This window comes from Triturus cristatus, chromosome 7 (genome assembly GCF_964204655.1).
Source record: "Triturus cristatus chromosome 7, aTriCri1.1, whole genome shotgun sequence".
Lineage (NCBI taxonomy): Eukaryota > Metazoa > Chordata > Amphibia > Caudata > Salamandridae > Triturus > Triturus cristatus.
In genome coordinates, this window is record NC_140590.1 from 288,294,495 (window position 1) to 288,316,271 (window position 21,777).

The 21,777-nt window shown below is 44.6% G+C and overlaps 1 protein-coding gene across 1 annotated transcript in view; it reads left to right on the forward strand.

The window, feature by feature from the left end:
* The window catches only part of LOC146809467 (integumentary mucin B.1-like), a 32,264-nt gene extending 21,756 nt beyond the window's left edge, over positions 1 to 10,508 (forward strand). The window contains exons 8-11 of the mRNA XM_085616309.1: positions 851 to 956; positions 1,716 to 1,808; positions 6,105 to 6,175; positions 9,281 to 10,508. Coding sequence (XP_085472435.1) covers positions 851 to 956; positions 1,716 to 1,808; positions 6,105 to 6,175; positions 9,281 to 9,625 — 615 coding nt within the window. The 3' untranslated portion in view covers positions 9,626 to 10,508. The remainder of the gene's footprint in view (positions 1 to 850; positions 957 to 1,715; positions 1,809 to 6,104; positions 6,176 to 9,280) is intronic.
* Positions 10,509 to 21,777: the final 11,269 nt, after the last annotated feature.

The window sequence follows — 21,777 nt, forward strand, 5'->3', positions numbered from 1 at the left end:
TGTCAGAATTGTAAGCATAAATTGTAACTATTTCTGATTCTGTGATCCAGGAGCAGTAATTTGACCTCATAAATGCTAATATTGATGCACCTAAATTATACACAGATGTGGAAATAACTTTGTGAATTGGGTCCGCTGTGCAGTTTTACTTGAGGGAAAGGAAAATCGCTGTGGTATGCTTCTGTTCATGGGCATGCCTCGGAGGTGGACTTCGAAGCCAAGCATGCCGTGTATGGGGTCGCACACCCCTGATGATTGGCCGCAGTATCTTCGGAGCATATGATCACCAGGAAACTTTCTCTTCCAACTGCGCATCTAAGTGGATTTAGTTATTTTGTTACTTGACATTCCAATGTTTTTTTGTTCTAGCCAAACTTTTTGCTTTCTTATTTTTTAAAGAAAGTCAACTAGGTGGCACTAGCTAGCACAGACAGGAAAGAACACGCCTTTGAGAGAAGAGAGTCATGCTTAAAGTGATGAAGAGGATAACACTCACTGATCTGGCTTCCATTTATGGAAGATTAAAAAAAAGTGGGTGTGTCTAGTGTTAGCTAACCTGCAGCTTCTCGGTGTACCTTGATTCTTGTATAAAATCCTTTTCATGAACAGCAACCAAGTGTTGTTTGGTTTTAAAATTATTTTCTACTACATGATCCAAGGGTATTTTCCAATAGGATGTGCAAAGTAGGGAGACCACATGCAGTAGGAAGAGGATGGAAAGAGAAGGATTTGAGTACACTTTATGAGACCAATTCAGTTTGAGACAGACCAACAAACGTACAAAGGTACTCTGAATAAGCTTTGGAGTGTAAGTGCCTCCAAAGTGACCTCTCCTTTCCTTGCCTTCCAGTCGATCTGCGACCATGTCACGTGCACAGTTAAAGCTTGCAAGCCCCATGAAAAGCTGGTTGAGAGGCCAACACCCCCACAGGCATGCTGCCCAGTCTATGATTGTGGTGAGTATAGCTTTACTGTACTGCTAAAACACACTACGTGTAACTCAGGTGCTTGATTGCAATAGGGATTAGCTATGTCACAGAAGACAAACAATGCCCTGATATTTTAAATCTTTTTGACAACAAGCGTAACGTTTTCTTAGATTAATTCATGTAATAATATCTGTTTTGCTATATGAGACTTATCTGATTATGCTTTGTTTGTCTATAAGATGGCATGGTAGTGTCTTTTCTGGCAGTATTGGAAAGAACTGTTTGATGCTCATCCTGGACTATCACCAATATTTCAAATTCTTCAAATCTTATGTTTTCTGAACCTTACAAATTGTAGTGTGGGTTTATTTTCTTTATGCGACTTTGGGTTTCCATCTATCAACTCACATATCTGGGTTTGGGTGTGCATGTATCTATTCACATGGGAACCTTTGTAAAAACCCAGGACTCCATCAACTGTGGCTTTACTCCATTACAGACTCCCTTTATCCAACATTCAGTAATGCATGTACTGATCCAGCTAGGTATATATGTGTGTGTTCACCTGTTATTCACTTTTTAAAACAATTCAGTGAAACCCCTCCTCCACAAATGAGTTTTACTGTAAACTAATAGCTTTATCTCTATGTGTGCACTTTTCGGCCATAAACTTTCAGTCACCATCTTTGACCATTCAGAAATGTGTGCCTCCTGCCTTCTTCAACTATAACTACGTTTATAGAGGACCAAAACGGTGATCATTTAGTTTCTATTTTCATTTTGCAGAATGCCAGTGCGATTCGGTGCCGACTTGTGGAAGTGACGAGAGATTGGTCCCAGTTCACCAAGTCAACCAGTGCTGTCCAAGACTGAAATGTGGTATGTATTTTATAGTATGTCTTGTCATTCACCCCACTGCAATTCCCACCTTCTCTAGCAATATTCGTAAAATACCTTCTGATGGAATAGTATTCTTCTCCATGCAATCTATGCAGGCAAAGTAGATTTCCTTATTGCCATTTAAAGCATAATAAACATGCTATTTTATAAAACAGAATGACATGGGTAAAAATCATTAGATTAGAGACTGAGCTGGAGTTGTTTGTAAATGTCACCAGAAAACTCAGTTGTAATATTAGACTGCAATCCACATTAACCATGAATTATTCCTGTACCATATGTAATGCTACTTGTAAGAAATTAGTTTATTATTTGTGGCGGGTGACTACCCACCTCCAGAAATGTTCATCACTTGTGTGGGTGAACATTTAAAGTCACTAAATTAACCTGAGCACAACTCTCTAGTAGCTATGGCACAGAACAGACAGGCTTACCTCAGGGCATTGTGTAAAGTATTTATGTAGTACCAAACAGGAATGAAGTCAAAATGCAATAAAATTAAAATCCAAGCCAAACTTGAAAAATAGAGGAAAAAATATTAAACAAAATGACAGAAAATCTAAACTGGGGAATGGATCTACTATCATAATTAACTCCGCACCTGAGCACAATTTTAGGCTGACCTAAATGGATTGCATGCCAGAAACAGGCAACTAGGTTCTTCCTCTTCAGAGATTTTATCTTCTGACTTCCAGTTTTAAATCTCAATCCATCACCGGAGTACACTTCTAAAGCTCCCCAGGACCTCTAGACAGGAACATAGAGACCAGGTATCAAGTCAGGGTCAACAGCAGGGTCCAGTTCAGGTCTAGTTTCCTCTTGTCATATGGATACATCCAGGAAAAGGCCTCTTGCATCTTGTTGTCTCCATGTAGCCAAACAAGACGTCAGCCAACTGACCCTTGGAGTCAATTTCATTGTCCTGGGTACAAAAGGGAGCAGGTCCAGCCCTCTCAAGTCACACACAGCAGGTCCAGTCCTCTTCTGATCTTCTGCGGGATGAGAGAGATTTCCAAAGTGGGTGTTTGGATTTGCCATATTTAATCTTGACACTTGCTAGTGGGTGGGAATGACTCCTGAGCACACCACAACCAATGAGGTAAAAGTTCCCAGAGGATACTCTACCTATTTTTCAGCAGTTCCTGTTTGTATTACTTGAAACAGGCCCAAAATTCCATGTGTTAGGGCATTTTCAAGACAATGTAAATCTTCACCCATATGAAGCTAGGGCCGTTATGTTTGGGGTGTGTGTGGGGAGTGTACTATGGTAATCTTAGTCTCATTTAAGATCTAACACTAAAATCCAGTTTGTGATGGGCACTGTGCCCATAACAAACCCAGAGACTGAAGTCTGGAAGGACAAAAGCAGAGTCTTCCATCAGGCAGACAGTAGATACACAACACTGTTCCTAGCATCCTGATCTCTAACTTTCAAGTATGTCCAAGAGTTACATGTGGATCAATAGAGCTGTCAATCAAGATTTGACACTGTGATTTCATAAGGAGGCCCACCGCACCCATCCTCATATTTTGCTGAACTCAGAGGAGTCATCTCTGTCCATTCAGGCCAGCTGATTGTTTTTTTCTGGGAGGTGTTTCACACCTTTTGCAAAACTATTCAAGGTTAATCACTAACTGAGAGAAGCTGGAGAGCCAATACAAATTAACTTCAAGGAGCTTCAGCAGGGAAAAGGTAACTTTCTAAAACGTTTCCTTAATATTTATTTTAAAAAACAGCTTCATCATTGAATTGGATTTTTAATAACTATTAAAAATAGTTGTTTAATTGTTTTTCTAGTTGGTCCCATTCCACAGATACAGTATTAGTATTTTAATCTGTAATCTGGTTTTCTACATAGGACAGCTAGACCTGCCACAGTGAAAATAACTTCTAGTGCCTTGTCATTTTAGGGACATGATAATATTATTTTATACATGTCCCACTTTTAAATATAATGCACCCTAACTTGTGGGCTATAAGACTCACATACGTGTGGCTTATTCATATTTTAAGAGGAGGTTTTTACCTGCCACAAGAGTTTATTTTTCCAAGTTGCAGTGCATGTTCACACTCACTCAATCAATCCATCAGGGAATTGTGAAGCGCGCTACTAATCCGTCCAAGTCTCAAGGTGCAGGGGGAGTTTGCTGCAGCTCCGGGTCAGTCGAAGAGCCATGTCTTGAGGTTCTTCCTGAAGGTGTGCAGAGTGGGGGCGCGTCTGATGTTGATAGGGAGCTCATTCCACGTCTTAACCGCGATGTAGGAGAAGGCTCTTCCACCTGTTCTTGCTCTGCAGGTGTGCGGGATTTCAGCGAGGACGAGATTGGCGGATCTGAGGTTTCTCTTGGGTAAATGGAAGGAGATTCTTTTGTTGAGATATTGGGGTCCAGTGTTATGGAGGCATTTGTAGGCGTGGGTGAGTATCTTGAAGGTTACTCTCTTCTCGACGGGGAGCCAGTGGAGGTGTTGCAGGTGTTGGGTGATGTGTTCAGGTCGAGGGATGCCGAGGACGCGTCTGGCTGTGGTGTTCTGCATGGTATGGAGCTTGCGGAGCAGGGATTTGTTGATTCCGGCATAGAGGGCATTTCCATAGTCCAGTCTGCTGGTAATGAGTGTGTGGGTGACGGTCTTTCTGGATTCCTGGGGGATCCATTTGAAGGTCTTGCGAAGGATGCGGAGGGTGTTGAAGCAGGTGGAGGCAACAACATTGATCTGTCAGTTCATAGTGAGGGCGTAGTCGAGTATGATGCTGAGGTTCCGGGCGTGGTCCGTGGGGTTGGGGGGCTGCTGAGGGTGGTGGGCCACCAGGTGAAGTCCCATGCGAGAGGGAGGGTTCGAGGACGAGATCTTCTGTTTTCTCTGAGTTGAGCTTCAGTCAGCTGCTGCTCACCCGGGATGCAACGTCCTTAATTCCTTCCTGTAAGCTGAGTCTGGTGGTCCTTAGTGAGGGAGAGGATGAGCTGGGTGTCATCGGCGTAGGATACTATGCTGAGTCCATGCTGTCCGACGATGTTGTCGAGGGGTGCCATGTAGATGTTGAAGAGCATGGGGGGGAGCGACGATACCTGGGGCACTCCACAGTTGATCTCTGTGGGTTAGGAGAGGAAGGGCGTGAGTCTGATTCTTTGGGTTCTGCCGGTGAGGAAGGAGCTCGCCAGTCAAGGGCGGCTCCCTGTATGCCAGTGTCATGGAGTCTGGCAGTGAGAGTGCGGTGGGAGACAGTGTCGAAGGCTGCAGAGAGGTCAAGCAGGATAAGGGCTGCGGTGTGGCCTTGGTCGAGGAGGGTGGGATGTCGTCTGTGGCGGCGAGTAGGGAGGTCTTGGTGCTGTGGTTGCTGCGGAATCCAAATTGAGAGGATGGAGGATGGAGTTCTCTTTGATGAAGTTCGTTAGTTGGGTGTTGATGATCTTCTCGGTGACTTTGACCGTGAAGGGGAGGAGAGACATGGGTCGGCAGTTCTTGAGGTCCGTCGGATCTGCTGTGGGCTTCTTGAGGAGGGGCTTGACTTCTGCACGTTTCCAGTCGTCGGGGAATGTGCCTGCTTCGAAAGTGGCGTTCATGGTGCGTCATAGATCAGGTGCTATGGTGGCGGCAGCTCTGTGGATAATGTGCGGAGGGCAGGGGTCCGTGGAGGCTCCTGAGTGAATAACCTTCATAGTTGATGCGGTGTCTTTGGTGGTGACTGGGGTCCAGGAGGAGATGGTAGGCTGGCTGTCATTGCTGGGGGGAGGAAGGGGTTCGGTGTACGGAGTCTGTTCGTTGAAGTTGTTGTAGAGGGATCTTATCTTCAGGTGGAAGTAGGAGTCGAGTTTGTTGCAGAGGTCCGGGGAGGGTGTGACGTCCGTCTCTTCACTGGGGGACTTGGTGAATTTCTGAATGATGCTGAAGAGTTCCATGGAGTTGCTTGCGTCGCCATGGATTTTGTTTTTGATGAAGGTCCTTTTGGTGGATCCGATGAGTTGGTGGTATTCTGTTATGACGGTGGTACGGTCTTCTGAGATTTTGCTGTTTCTCCATAGCTTCTAGAGACGTCTGTAGGTGCGTCTGTATTCTTGGAGGTCGGCGGAGCCAAAAAAGCGGAGATAAAGCCCTTGTTAATATGCCCCCAAATAACCTAAAGAAGGGGTCCTTATTCTTATTTATGAATCGCTTCTTCTTAAAGAAACCCTCATGTATAGCGGTTACACACAAAGGTGGACATAACATTTATACATTCTCCAATACGTTGTCCACGGTTTACATGTTTTTATACATTATTTTCATTTAATCTGCAGAGAAGAAAAAAGACGAATGCCACACTGTGCCCAAAGCAGTCCAGCTGGTTCAAGGAGAATGCCAAGCTACGGTGAGTGGATGCTTCTGACAGAGGCAACAACACATGAATATAGGATTGCTCCACAACCTGGACTGAGCGTATGGGAAATTTAAGAAATTGGTAGCAAACCGTTCCAGCTTACTAAGGATTGACAACTTTGGTAGGATTTCCCAGGGGCGTGGAGGACTCTTTTCCACTTTCAGTTTATTTATTTATTTGCCACACACTTTTGTGGTCGTTAGGCCATTTATTCATGTACTTGCCGCACACTGCAACGTACATTAAGGGGCATTAGCTTCTACAGATGTACCAATATGAAATACAGAGTTTGAAAATGAACAGTAACTCAGCTTACCCGAATGGCCTTACTTTTAAGTTTTTTGGGAAGAGAATAACCTGTCTGTGGCTGCAGGACATCAAACCTGCACGCCCTCTTTTCCGAAAATGTGGTCCTTAGGATGTTCTGAGGGATCTGGCTGCCTGCTATGAACAACCATGATAGCCGATGCAATGACAATTCCTCCACATATAGATTGGGGATCTTACTGTATATATTAAACACTAAACAGGCCAATCTGAATGTGACTAAACCTGGGCGAAGTTAAAGGTAAACTGACAAAATCTTGTGAAATTCTCAAATTTAGCATTATATGAATTTTGCACATTTTTACACGATTTTATAGGTGTAAAATGTCACGTGACTTTGCCAACAGGACACTGGTTTGAGCTGAAAAGATCTTGCAGGAGCAGTAAAACGGTGACAACATGATATTTTATCCTCAAATCAGTCTCTCACCAGTATCTCGTGTGATGTTTGACTCGATATGCTCTCGTAATTTTGCAAAAACTCACCAGTAGAACTGATATGCATGTCTAATGGTACTAATGAAAGTCACAGTAACCAGAACTAATGATATCAAACTTGCCCTGTCATAGAACTAGCCTGGCTGAAAAATACTTCAATCTGTCCTGTGGGTAGATAGCCCAGTATGGCATCAAGTGTAGTCTAGTTTTGAGTTTATAACTGAGCCTGCAATTGATATGCAATGCTTATTGTCAGTTTCTCAGGCAAAATAAGGATGAGTCGACGGCTGTCAGTATATGTGATTCAAAACATAATCTGGCAACCCTCACTCCTTCAGATTCTTTGCTGTTTTTGAGTTGGTGGTGGAAAGATCAAATAGTTCAGGAAATTGGGCAGTGTTACTTATTACCTACCTGCATCTTGTGAATGGAGCCCACGGGAAGAACCTCTGTTTTTGACTCATTATTTTTCGACCCACTGTTTTTCAACCTGAGGGCTGCACCCAGGGCTGGACTGGAAACCAAAACTGGCCCTGGCAAAGAGCTCGGCCGGCGCCCCTGGGAGTGGCCGATTTTGTTACAGGGGACGATTTTGCAGTTATGCCGCAAAAACGGCCTTGTAACAAAATCGCCCCCAGGGACACAAAATCGCCCCCTACCCCACCCGAGCGGCCCACCGGGTAAACGCCCGGTGCCCGCTACGGTCAGTCCGGCCCTGGCTGCACCCTCCTGTCCCTTTCTTACTGAAGCAAAACAGCTGTGCCATTGACAAGCAGATAGCAGCCCACCCTCCACTATCACTCAGATGACTGAAAAAGGCAAAGTTTGGCCCTTGTGTGCGGCCAAACAAGAATGATTTAGACCACCTAATATTCGTGTCTGGCATGGCAACCTCAGAGCAAGTCTCTGGGGCACTAGGTCAAAGTCCACCTTGTAGAACACCATGGACAGATCCAACAAACACAGCTTGGACATAACATCCTCACCTGCAGTTGTAGTAAATCATCAAGCAATGCCACCAAAGCCTGCCACTGTGGCAGGAACCTACTAATTCGCCTACATGAGGTTTTCTAAGAGGTGGCTCCCCTGCGAGGCTGCTACCTATAAGCATAATCGCTGTTCATCTGACAAACTCAATCAGTGAGTGGTGAAATACGGGAGTATGCATGGAATAATTCACCCATATTAAAAAGGCTAAATATTTCCTTTCCCCCAGTGACCAAGCAATCGTGCCGAAGTTTTCATCAGGAGACATGAGTGCCTCACATCTTCTGAACTGTACAGAGAATGGTGCGTTGTAATCGTTCCTCGGACATTTGTGGACCTCTGCAGAGATACACCCGAACAGAATGAGAAACAGATCACAAGTACATCCTATGACTTTAAAACAGGCTGCCATTCCATGGCAAAAAGTAAAGTGATTCACTCATTCCTTTCTTTTAGCCAGAAAAGTTGAAAAACAGGAGTTTGGTGGCTAGCAACCTAACTCTTGGTAGCACTCACCTTTTCACTCAAAAAAGAACTGAGTATAACATAAATAAAAAAGTACTGATAGATAAGAGACTATTGATAAATGATGTTATGGAAACAGACAACACCCAAGGCCCTATTACAATACAGTGCACTTTTCCTGTTTGCGTCATGACGATGCAAGTAGGGAAAGAGCGCCCTATTCGGAAGAATGTGCTGCCCTCGGGGCAGCGTATTCATGAGAAATACAGAGCGGCTGTTTAAAATATGCCCCGTGTTTCTCTGTGCAGACTGCAACCCATCTGCACTTTCAAAAGGTCAGAGAGAGCTCCACCACGCAGGCGGGTGCAGTGAGTGACTGCACCCACCGGCAAGGGGAAGTTTGTTGGGTCATGGTGCCCCCTTTCTCTCCTCCAGAAGGCGGCCTTCAGGAGGCATGCTGAAAGTGTGCCACATTTTTGTGAGTAACTTTCAGTGCACCTCCTAAAGACATGTTTGCCTCTGTTCCCACGTCGGTAATACAGTGTAGGCGGAAAAGCAAAGAGATTCCCTCATTTGCAGGGGGCCACACCACCATGCAAATGAGGGAATGCCCTCTCTCAACAGCGCTGATGCTATATGTGCGCCAGCGCTATCTGTATTACAGAAGGGCAGTAAAAGCATCTCGGCCCCTTCTCTAATATCAAAGTGCTCCGGGGGCGCACAAAGCAAGCGCAAATGCCCACTGCGGTCCCAGGGTACTTCTGTAATATGGGGCCTTAGTGCTCATCTCTGTGTACAGAACACCTCACATATGTCATACCTGGCTGGGGGCCTGACCATGCATATGGCTAATCTCTGCTTTCTGTCTTTCATTTGAAGGTGCAACTACAAACCTGCAGTGGGTACTGCCATTCTTCAACTAAATACAGCCACCGGTGGGAGCCGGTGCCGCACTGCCAGTGCTGTTCCGTGAAGCATACCCAAACCAAGAAGTTTGAGATTCCCTGCCCCAATGGCCAGAAGAGAACACTATTGGTAACGGAAGCTGTGGCATGCAGCTGTCAGAGTTGCTCTGGTGACGAGGACGGCAGTGGAGAGGGAAGCAGTAGCAGCAGTGAAGAGGAAACCAACGAAAGCAGTGAAGAGCAAAGGAGCAAAAGTAGAGGCGGTAGTGGTAAAAGCCATCCTCTTGTCTGGAAGTACATGAAAAAGATAAACAACTAGTAGATGGGTGCCATTTACCTCACTGGCATCAGCACTCATCATTCCACCTTCCAGTGAGTCTGTGCTGCCAGTTAATGATGCCCCACTGGCCTTGTGTATACTAAATGTACCCCCTTATCGCTGCTTTCTCCTATCTCCTTCCAACTCTTGTTTAACATTAGCGAATCCGATCTGCTTTACAGTGTGCCATACCATGGAGTCCCAGATCCTGCCTGGAGGTTGGCAGCTGTTCACGTATGATTTAGGTCTCCAGATGTTTGGGCCCTGCTTTGCATGTACAACAAATCTGAACCGGTGCTGTATGCTCTACTTTTAGCAAACCTTGCACTACCCACGTGTTCTAACTTCAGGCAACTTATTAAAGAGCTTGGTGTTTGTATCAGGAGACTATTTGAATGTTAAGCCATTCTCAGTATTTCCTAGGGAGCATGCTAGTCATAGATTCACTGCAGAGTCAGTGCTGGATGCACAGGTACACTTGGAGACTCAACAATATGACACTGGCCACAGGAGGCCCTTGAGAGAGGTCGCCACCTTCAAATGGACCTTCACCAAAGCTGCCCACGATTTCTCTGCTCGTCTCCAACTGCGAATGAGAATTTCTTCAAGCAATCACGAGTTATGTTGAACAGAAGCATCCTTTCAAAACCTTAACATATGACTCTTAAGGCCTGCACTTCAAAGTTTTCACGTACCTGCTCTGGCCCCTTTTTACACGTTGTATTTCCGATTTCGCCTTTCTTATTTTGTTTGTATGGTTTGTGTCATTATGTACAGTGGTTTTTCAACAAATTTTTAAAAAGATTAATGCTACAGGTGGAGTTGATTGGGTAGGGCATATGTCCTTTAATAAAAAAAATGCTGATCAATGCAACTGACAGAAGTCAAGTGTTATGTTGTGTTATTACATTTTACAGAGTGCACAATCATCATAGGTTTCTTGGTGCTAGACCGTCAGGAGCAAGAAACGGGTAAGAAAATTCAGAAAAAAAAAAAGGCAAAATAGCCAGGTTTTGAGCGAACATATGAAGGCCAAAAGAGAACCCGTTTGATAGGCGTCATTCAGCAGAGAATTCCATAATTTGGCCAAGAATACTGAGAAGCTGCGGCTACCTGCCCTGCTTTTTTGGGATTTTGTAATTACTAATACATTAACAGTAAACGAGCATGGTGTTCACCAAGGGTTCTAACTCTTGAGAGGATTCCTGATGAAAGTGGAGGCTTGTCCTTGAATACAACATATAAACTAACAGTCTCTTCATCTAGTGGAAACCAGTATAGGCAGAAGGATTGAGAACATCTAGGGGTCATCAGAATCATACAGGTAGCCATACTCTGACTGTTTGAAGTTTGTGCAGTAAGAAAATGGCGACAAATAGATAGAGAGAATTGGCATATTCAAGGCATGGCCCAATGAAGGCAGAGACAACTATTTTTTTTTGCCATTGACTATTTTGCCTGTATTGCATGTCTTTCTGAATGTATGCCTCTTTTAATTTCTAACTAATAAATACCACTTGAACAAAAAAGGAAGCATTTTTCTAAGCATCTTCAGATGAAAATTACAGGAGGAAATTACAGAAGAGATTTGGTTCGACATAGTTCATTGTCTATTTTCACTTCAAGGCTTTCTACAGATTTTGTTGGTGAGAAAGGATAACGTTTTCAGCGAGTAGGTTTGTAGCCCAAAAATATATTTACAACTTACAATCAGAATTTCAGGTTCCTTCGCATTCATTTTAAACCAGTTACTGCCCATCAAGTTCCATTTGAATGTCATGCCTTGCTGGAAGACCAGGGTCATTGTAGGATCGCCATCAAGAAGTATCAGAACTCACAGTCTGAATGCATATAAGTTCCAGTATCGGCTCATACAGGTAAGAGCGGTGAGACAGGGCAGGGGCGGGGCGCGGTGAAAGCCGACAGATGACTAAGTAATATTAAATAAATAAAACCACTTACCTTGCGCTCGCCACACTGCCAATTCGGGAATGCGGCGATCGGAAGGTAAGTGGTTTTATTTATTTAATGTTAGTCATCTCATCGTCTGTCGATTTCCACCACTCCCTACCTAGTCCCTTCCCCACCACTCTGACCTTAGCGAGCCGCTACTGATAAGTATTGATTCCTCTATTTAGATGGGCTTTAGTTAATTGACTCAAATAGATGTTGTCTATTCTGCACATTGTGGTAGCCAACTGATTGTGTACGTTAAGTAAGAAAAGGACTTAAACCACTTCAGTAACGGTATTAACAATACCTGCAGCTTTAAGGTGATCAAGTAGAATAGAGTGAGCTACAGTATTGAATGCTGTAGACAAGTCCAGTAGGATCAGGGCAGATATGTCCCTGATCCAACTCAAGTCTCATCTCATCCATAATACCAAAAAGGGTGATTTCTAAAGTACGTGCAGAATGGAAGCCAGCTTGACAGTTACCTAGATAATATGGGGCAGATTTTCAAAAGGGGCTGTACTGTGTTGCGTGTCAGGGAAGGAGCAGGAGAAAGCCATATCTTTAGACATATGGCTCTCTCCTGCCCTCTCCCTAGCGATCGCCTTATTTCAGCTGCCGAGCGTCACGCACACACCTTAGCGCCGTAGCGCTAGGTTATGTGGGTGAGTCTAGCATAGGTTTTGTACAGGAAGGATACCTTTCCTGTACGAAATACCATGTCTAGACAAGTTTTAAAGTTTGTCCCTCTTTGTATGTGTGCTGAACAGTGCAGCACGCATGCAAAGTAAAATAAAAAAGAGAAATGAAAACTTTCTCCTGTTAGCGCCTCCATTAAAGTGGCGTTAACTTTGGGCACTAAACCCAGTCTATAATTGTTTGTAGATAGGGTTTTGTGTCAAAAGGCATGGCTGGTTGCATGGGAACACCCATGTACCATCCATGTAACGCCCCTTGGCGCTATGTAACGCAAAGCAGTGCTTTGCGCTACTTTTAGGGTACTTCCCAGCACAAAACAAGTTTTGCCTTGGAAAGTATATTCCCAAAAAATCATTTTGTGCTGGTTATTGTGCTAACCCAACACAAAATGTTTGAAAATCTACCCCTTAGTGTTTTGCAGATGGGGACATAATTGCTTGCCAATGTGATCTTACTGATGATTTTCAAAATGGAGGAATAATCGTCTTAACCCTGTCTTCAGAATTGAGGTAATTATAGCACTACTTCTTGTTCTAGCAAGGGAAAATGTAAGTGGTTTTAAAGTTATGTTATGAAATGGTTTAAGGTTCTGGGGTGGATAGGGACCCGTAGGCGAGCATATTGTATCTGAGATAAGGCTAAGGAGAGCTCTTCCTGTTAAAAAGCATAAAAGGCGTGAGGCTCAAGGTGTTAGGAACACAGTAGAAACTAATGAAAATTAGTAACCAATTGAAATCAGTAACTAAAGAAAATCAGTAATAACTATTGGCTATTCTTTGGTGAGAAAATGTCTGTGCTATCAAAATGTAAACATTTTGCATTCTGAAGATGCTCCGCAAATTTCTATCTTTACTCTCTGAGGAGCACAGGCGGGTCACTGTTCAGGCTCTAATAGGCTCGAGACTGGACTACGCCAACGCCCTTTTTCTGGGGCTCCCGGACTACTTGGTTCAGCGCCTGCAGGTGGCGCAGAATGCTGCGGCTCGCGCTATTTTTGGGCTCCATAGGCGAGTGGGGGCTTCTGGGTTGTTGCAGGCGCTGCATTGGTTGCCCATCCGGAAACGGATCATGTTTAAAACCTTGACCCTTATGCATAAAGCTCTGTTTGGTACGGGGGCAAAGTACCTGCAGCGGAGGTTGACTTTTTATCGCCCAGCCCGCTCTCTACGATCAGAAGCTTTATACCTGGCCTTGGTGCCACGTGTAAGGAAAGCCCGTATTGGGGGGCGTTCTTTCAGTTTGAATGCCCCCCAGCTTTGGAACTCGCTGCCTCTGGCCCTACGCAGCACATCTAATTTGCTTCTGTTTAGGAAGAGCCTTAAGACCTGGCTTTTTAATCTTTTCTTCTGACTTTTTCTGTTTTGTTTCTATGTTGTTATGTTATTCTCGCTGAGCTGCAAGTGAAGAGCGCCGGGACACTCTGTCGGAGTAGCCGTGCGCTATAGAAATGCTATATAACATAACATAACATAACATAAACTTCGTATCACGTTGTATGTGATCCCCATGGAGAAGGGCTGAAGAGAGACTCGCCATAGGCAATAGCCCTTGAAAGTAAATCCTACTGAAGACTATTATTCCGGTACTGCCAGGTCTAAAATACATGAAACCTCCAGATTTAATGATATTTTCGTATATACTAAGGTTCCCTAAAGCAATTTATAAAATGAGCTACCCGTTTACAATTAGGATCTATTTCATTGACCTTCGGAGAAGGATGAACCAATAGACAACCGCAGAGCTGTGTAATGGAATGTTGACTCCTGTGACGCTCTCAATACAAACCTACCTCTAGTATGTAACTCAAACATTTTGGAACAGATAAGCTGATATTTTGCTAAATCAAGAAATGGGAAATCTGAGAGAGTGCACTTTGTGTATTTCTTCTAACAAGCAAGCGACCCAGCCCCTCTCCTTGTGTTTCCATTACTATACGATTCTGGAACAGTACCTGTTTTTGCCAAAACAGTTGGGTCACCACACTTGTTATCTAATAGACTACAATGCACTAATTGTAGGGCACACCCGTAACGACAATAGGTGGTGAATTAATACACACAAGGTAGTTTCCGATTCCCCTAATGGTTTGGCAGAGTGTTCACGCGCAATCGATCAGGTTGACAGTTCTGATCATCCCTTATCGGAAGTTTGCGAGAAGCACAATGGGGAAATTAGTATTTTGTTATTAAAACACCCCAATGTTGTAGCTGGTGGGGGAGAGGTAGATATACCCACTCAAAATGTACACGTCCTAACAGTGGCCTCATGGAACATCGTGGGCATTAGAACGAGAATTTCATTTGAGGGCTGGCTATCATATGTTAAGATGTTCGACATTATGTGCCTCCAAGAAACCTGGAGCAGGGATCAGGTGGTCATTGATAGTTTTTGTTCATCTAATGCCCTGGCAATTCCATCTGCTGCAGGGAGGGCAAAGGCTGGTTTAGCAACCCTAATCTCTGTAAAATATGGAATGATAAAGATCGTGAATATTATGGACTTCCCTTGGTTTCAGCTTATCTTGATTTTAAACTTAATTGATGTCCCAATTTTACTAATCAATTGGTATTATACCATCTTTGATTATAATGACTGTGGTGTCATTATTAATTTAAAAAGGAGATAAATAAGGCCGTAGTTAAATATTTTCCTGTTTGCATAATCTGGTTGGGGGATTTTAATTGTACCTTATGTCAGCATAGCTCGCATATGAATGAATTAATTCCGATTTATATCGTGCTACTAAGCCCAGATGGGCGTCAAGGCGCCTAACCAAACAGAGCTAACTGGATGAGAGATGAGGGAACTTATTGGTAGGCCTTTGTAAAACACCAAGTCTTAAGTGCCTTCCTAAAAAGCGCCATAGAAGGTTGGGACTTAATCTCCAAAGGGAGAGTGTTCCATAAGAGTGGAGCAGCGATGGAAAAAGCTCTGCTGCCCCATCTAACCTTCCTGGAGCGAGGGACCACCAGCTGATTAGAGTCTGAGGAACGAAGACGTCTACTGGGAATGTAGCGGGTCAGAAAAGACCCCAGAGCGTCAACGGGGCCAGCCAAAAGGGCTCTGTAAGTCAGGCATAGCAGTTTAAATGAGATCCTATGGTGGATAGGGAGCCAGTGCAGGTTCTTCCTGGCCGTAGTTGCAGAGGAGTCCTTTGGAAGTGCCAGGACAAATTTGGCGGCCGCATTCTGCACAACCTGAAGGCGCTGGATAAGGCATTTATTGATCCCCACATATAATGCGTTACAATAATCCAGCCTAGAACCTACAAGGGCAATCACGGTTTGCTTACGTGCCTGAGGGGACATATAATGGAGGATTCTTTTAAGAATCTTGATGACTCCCCAGCAAGTGGCTACCGTCCTATTGACCTGGAGGTTCATGGACAATGAAGTATCAAAGATAACGCAGAGATTTCTAGCCGATGGGGACGGAGTGGGGCAAGTTCCTAAAGATATAGGCCACCACTCGTTAGACCAAATGTCCTGGTCTTTACCAAAGACCAGGACCTCAGTTTTGTCGGCATTCAATTTTAGGGAGTTAAGAATCATCCACTCCGCCACTAACTGCATGCATGACCTAAAGCCCGACGCCGAAACACTAACAGAGTGGGTTAGGGACACCATAATTTGCGTGTCATCGGCGTAAAACACTACCTCCATCCCCTGAGATCTTACTAATCTTGCAAGGGGGGCCACATAGATGTTGAATAGAGTCGGGCTTAAGGCCGACCCCTGGGGCACCCCACATTGCAAAGATTTAGCAGGGGAGAGGAACTCTCCAAGCAGAACTCTTTGCTCTCTAAAGTGTAAAAAAGAGTCAAGAAGACTTAAAGCCGATCCAGCTACCCCTGCCTCCCGTAACCGAGATGTTAAAGTAGCGGGAGACAGGGTATCAAACGCTGCAGTAAGATCCAATAGGACCAGAATGGTCGTCTGACCAAGATCAACCTTGCGGCGAATGTTATTGACCACCATAGTTAGAGCAGATTCTGTGCTGTGAGCCTTCCTGAATCCATGCTGAGAGCTATCAAGGAACTCAGAGGAGTCAAGAAAGGTGGAAAGATGAAGGTTGAGGTGGGCTTCAAGTATCTTTGCAGGAGCAGGTAACAGGGAGATCGGTCTGAAATTCTTCAACACTCCAGGATCGAGGGAAGATTTTTTAAGAAGAGGCTTCACTATGGCCTTTTTCCAGGCAGAAGGGAATATACCCTGGGCCAAAGCCCCGTTCATTACTTCCAACAATGGAGGCAAAATGATGTCCCTACAGTCCTTTAACACTTTCAAGGGACAAGGGTCCATAGGAGAGGCAGACTTAGTCCTGTCTAACAGGAGATTGAGCCCCTCGAGGGAGAGCAGAGAAAAAAGGGTGAGAGTCTTATTTGGATCTCTCATCCAAGACTCTGAGACCTTAATGTTAAGAAGAGAGTGATCATCTAGCAAATTCCTCTGACTCTCTAAGGCGAGGTGAATATCCGAAATTTTCTTATAAAAGAACTCTGAGATGTTATTACATAGCTCCTGTGAGCTCACAACTGGATCAGGTGTCTGAAAGGAGCATAAAGAGTCCACGATCTTAAATAACTCATTGGACGAAGAAAGAGAGATCGTCAGATTCGAAAAGAACTCCTGCTTTTCTTTGATCACTCTGGTTTTATAATGACGTAACATCCGTTTATGATCCTCTCTATCAGAGGGATCCCATGACTTACGCCATTTTCTCTCCTTAGATCTACAAGTTTGTCTTAGGAGTCTTAAAGACTCTGTGAACCACGGCGCTGAAGGTTTCCGCCGAGCCACATACCGCAGGGAGGCAGGGGCTAGCACATCAACCGCTATAGTAATGGACTTGGCAAGCTCTTGGGCCGCCTCATCCACGTCTCGCTGAGTAGAAGTCACAGAGCCTCTTACAAAAGGAGCAATGGTTTCATTAGTGATATTCCTATAGCTTCTTTTCAAACCACTATTACTAGTGGCAGAATTACGGGGCTCTTCGACCTGAGATAGAAATTCAAGAGGAACTGCCAGGTGGTCCGACCAGGCCAAAGGTATGGGAGAGCCAACTGAGAGTCTAACATCGTTGGTGAACACTCCATCCAATATATGACCAGCCTGATGAGTTGAACTTTTTACCAGCTGAATGAACTCACAAGCTTCCAGTGAGTCCATCAGCTGAGAGGTGTCCTTGGCTCCCCGATCGTCCAAGTGGAAATTGAAATCCCCAAGAATGGTAAAATGTGATTTACCAAAGTAGGGCTCCAGGATTCGGAATAGTTCGGGGCAGAAGCTGGCTCTAGACCCAGGCGGTCTGTAAACAAGAATGCCAGTAAAAGAGACTGTAGGAGAAGATGAAATGCAAAAATACAGAGCCTCAAAGGGGTCCGAGGTCTCCGACAGAGATTTTATAGTACAAGGAAGTGAGGCTCTACAAAGAATTGCCAACCCTCCCCCCCTGCGTCCCACTCTATCCTGTCTGTAAATCGTAAAGCCCTCAGGTACCGCCAGTATGAGATCATGACCAGAAGAATCGGACGCCCAAGTTTCTGTCACAAATACCCAATCAGGTTGCCTATCGAACACAAACTCATGAAACGCTATATTATTCTTAATAAGCGACCTAGCATTGATCAGGAAGCCCTTTTTAGTTTGAGTAATAGTCCGCAAGGCTAAAGAAGTTCGAGGTCTCGTCCTACCTATGGGAGAGAAACGAAGCCCCACCTCACACGTGCGACAGGTAGAGGAGCGTCTCAAATCCTCCGGCGACAGACAAAGGTTACAGGCTAGAGGCAGTGGTCTCAGAGCTAGCAACTCACGTAAGGAATATTCCCTCACTACCCGATGAGAAAGGTGAGGGACCTCCGAGTCCAACCTGCCCAGCAGCCCGGCCTCAGCGCGGATGGACGCAGACGGGCTGAACTCAGGCGTAACTCCGGCGGAGATCCGGTGATCCCGCTGCGCGTCTGCATGACTCCCTTTTAAAGCGTCTATCGTCCTTCGGACAGCTAGAGCGTCCGAGTTACACGCTGGCGCCGGCAGGCTTCACGTAGCACTCCCAAGATGGCCGCCTAACGTCCTAAATCAGACCGGGAGAGGGGCCCGCCCAACAGCGGTGAGTAAAACAATTATAGTGCAAGCAGGGGACCTAATAATTAATAGGAGGGTATAATAGTGAACAAAATATTTAATTAAATACAAAACGAGGAGATTTTAAAAAGCCTATAGCCAGCAGTTCCCAGCATCAGACAAGCTGAATACGCAAAGCGCTAAGCTCACATTACACTAGAAATAGAATTAGCAATGTGGAGCAGACAGTTTACCTCCCTTTTAAAGCGTCTATCGTCCTTCGGACAGCTAGAGCGTCCGAGCTACACACTGGCGCCGGCAGGCTTCACGTAGCACTCCCAAGATGGCCGCCTAACGTCCTAAATCAGACCGGGAGAGGGGCCCGCCCAACAGCGGTGAGTAACACAATTATAGTGCAAGCAGGGGACCTAATAATTAAAAGCGGGGTATAATAGTGAACAAAATATTTAATTAAATACAAAACGAGGAGATTTTAAAAAGCCTATAGCCAGCAGTTCCCAGCATCAGACAAGCTGAATACGCAAAGCGCTAAGCTCACATTACACTAGAAATAGAATTAGCAATGGTCTGTGGGGTGCTAGATATTGAAAATCAACCACTCCCACATTTTAAACATACTGTGCACGGTGAAGCCTTAAATGACATCATCGTAACTAACAACTTATGTTTTGCCGATATTCTGGTCTGTACTCCACTCAAACAGTATCCAACATTCCAGGGTGGGGGTAGGGTAAGTATTATAGACTTTATATTGATTTCTAGGAAATTTGCCCACCTGGTGAATAACTTTGCGGTGGAACCCAACCCACCAGTGATCATAACCCCCTGGTTGTCAGTTTGCAAATAAAGGTATTAAAGGGTAACAGTGATGATCTCCCCCTAAACTCTAACTCTAACCAGGGGGTAAGATTAAAATGGAGTAAAATAAACCCTGTCGAATTTGAAGAGAATATTGTATGATCTAATATTAATAAGGTTATGATATGTCTATCCGACGTTCCCAATCCGGAGGAGGTCATATAGAGCTTTGAAGATATTTGTAAAGACGTGGCTAGTAATCTGACTAGTTCTATGACGAGAAAAGAACCACAAGATGTAAAATGATTTAATGCTGCATGCTCTAAGGCTCAAAAAGATCTCCAAAAACCTCTGCATATGGTCCCCCGGGCTGGGGATTTAATTAGGAAAGCAAGACAAACCTATAAACTAGTAATTGGAAAAAGAAAAGATGAACTAAGAAGCCTTGCATGGAATGACCTGGAGAGAGCTAGTGCCCTCAAGGATCCTAGAGGCTTCTGGGAAGTTATAAATCGCCCCCTCTTTTCCAATGAGGTTAGGAACATGGAATCGTTAATAACTGAAGACGCATGGGTAGTCCATTTTTCAAAAATATTTAATCCCAAGGGTGTGTCATTGCAAGATCCAAAAGAAGACATAGCCGTTAATTTTGCAACTGCGACCCGAACTCTCCTCTATAAGCTCAAGCAAACAGACTCTCCCCTCCGTCTTCGGCGGTGCGGGCAGGAGGGGACCCTCTTTCATACCCTATGGACATGCCCCATAATCAGTCAATACTGATGCGTACACTTTCGCAGGCAACACACATTACAACGCTTCCGGAGCCCAGGAGGTGTCTCCTCAATATTTGGGACTCCACTGATCTAAACCGCGCGCTGCAAACATGGGTGACAATAGGCATGATGGTTGCAAAACGAAACATAGCGCAGAAGTGGGGGTCCAGCCAGTCCCCTACCCTCCCCCAGTGGTGTAAAGACATGGATTCCATCATGGTTGCTGAAAAGGCAGTGTATATCCATAGGGGATGCCCCAAGAAATGGGCACAGATATGGGGGCGTGGAATAGCTACCGAGGAGACATTTGCGAGCCCCCGAGGGACAACTCGGATTCAGAACTTAGTGAATAGGCATGTGAGGGGATGGACCGGAGGATGGAGGGCTGCCGCGGTGGTCCTGATTGGGGTGCTTATACTTCCAGTAGAGATACCGTACCTGACACTGATGGTTGTGCTGTTTTGATGTGGACTGATATTATGTATACTGATATAAAGATTCTCACGCTATGCTATGTCACAGATTGTTCTTTATGCTCTCAGAAAACCAATAAAAAGTTTATTAAAAATTTTTTTGCAACTGCGACTCAACTGAGTATGTCCATTACAATTGGTGAGGTTGAAGATGCATTGCTGAAGGGCATTTCTGCAAAAGCCCCAGGGCCTGACGGTGTCCCTTTAGATATGTTCAAAGGTAATCCCCTAATATGGGCACCGCTGTTGGCAAATGTTTTTAAATCAGTAATAGTGGGCCGCATCCCTGACTCATGTAAATAAGCTGCGGTGGTCCCAATTTATAAGAAGGGCAGTAGGAATGATCCCATTTGCTATGGGCCTATTTCCCTAATTGACGCAAACATTCCAAGTCTTGGGGAGGGTAATTCTGGCCCGTCTTGAGCTTTGGGCTAATGAGTCCGGCCTGATATCCCACTCTCAATACGGCTTCAGAAATGGTATGGGTATGAACGAACAATGCCTCAATTTGTCCTTAGTCATGGGTAAGTACATGAAGCCCAAGAGAGGATCGATCCACTTGGCCTTCATGGACTTAGCCAGCATATTTGACACAGTTAATAGGGGGAAGCTGTGGCTACTCATGGAAAAGATGGGCTTTGAGGAGGCACTTATTACCCTTCTACGTAGGATGCACTCATCTACCTCTGTTTCTATACGCTATGGACCAAGAGGAGAAAAATCTAGGTCTAGGCATACGACAGGGATGCATTTTGGCCACCTTTTTATTTCTTGTATATACAAATGGGGTGGAGAAATTCCTAATAGAGCAGCACTTGGACTATCCGACTGTAGGTTCCCTTGTTATCATACGCTGATGACACCGTATTGCTGACCTTAACGGCCAATAGTCTTCAAAAATCCCTGATCGCTTTTACTGATTTTATGACGGACTTGGATCTTAAGGACAATTTTAATAAGTCTTTTATCATCGTCTGTGGCCCTAAAAACACAAAAACGAGAAAATTTGAGGTAAACGGTAGACTCATTGAAAAGGTCCCTTCTTTTACATATTTAGGGAATGTTTTTAACAACAAATTGAACTGGGACAACTCGATTGCGACCAGGGCCCAACAGACCAGTAGAATTATAGAGGGCCTGTTTCGCTTTGCGTGCAAATTGGGACATCAGCCAGTGGCAGAAATTCTTACCGTATATAAATCAAAATGCCGGTCAGTTGCAACTTATGGGGCAGGAGTATGGGGAAGTCAAAAATAGAGTCAATTACAAATTTTGGAAAACAAATTTATAAAAAGATTGCTGATGGTTCCCATTAGCTCTCCTACAAAATGTTGTCATTCTGAGCTGGGTTTGGATTTTGTTGAAGATAGTGT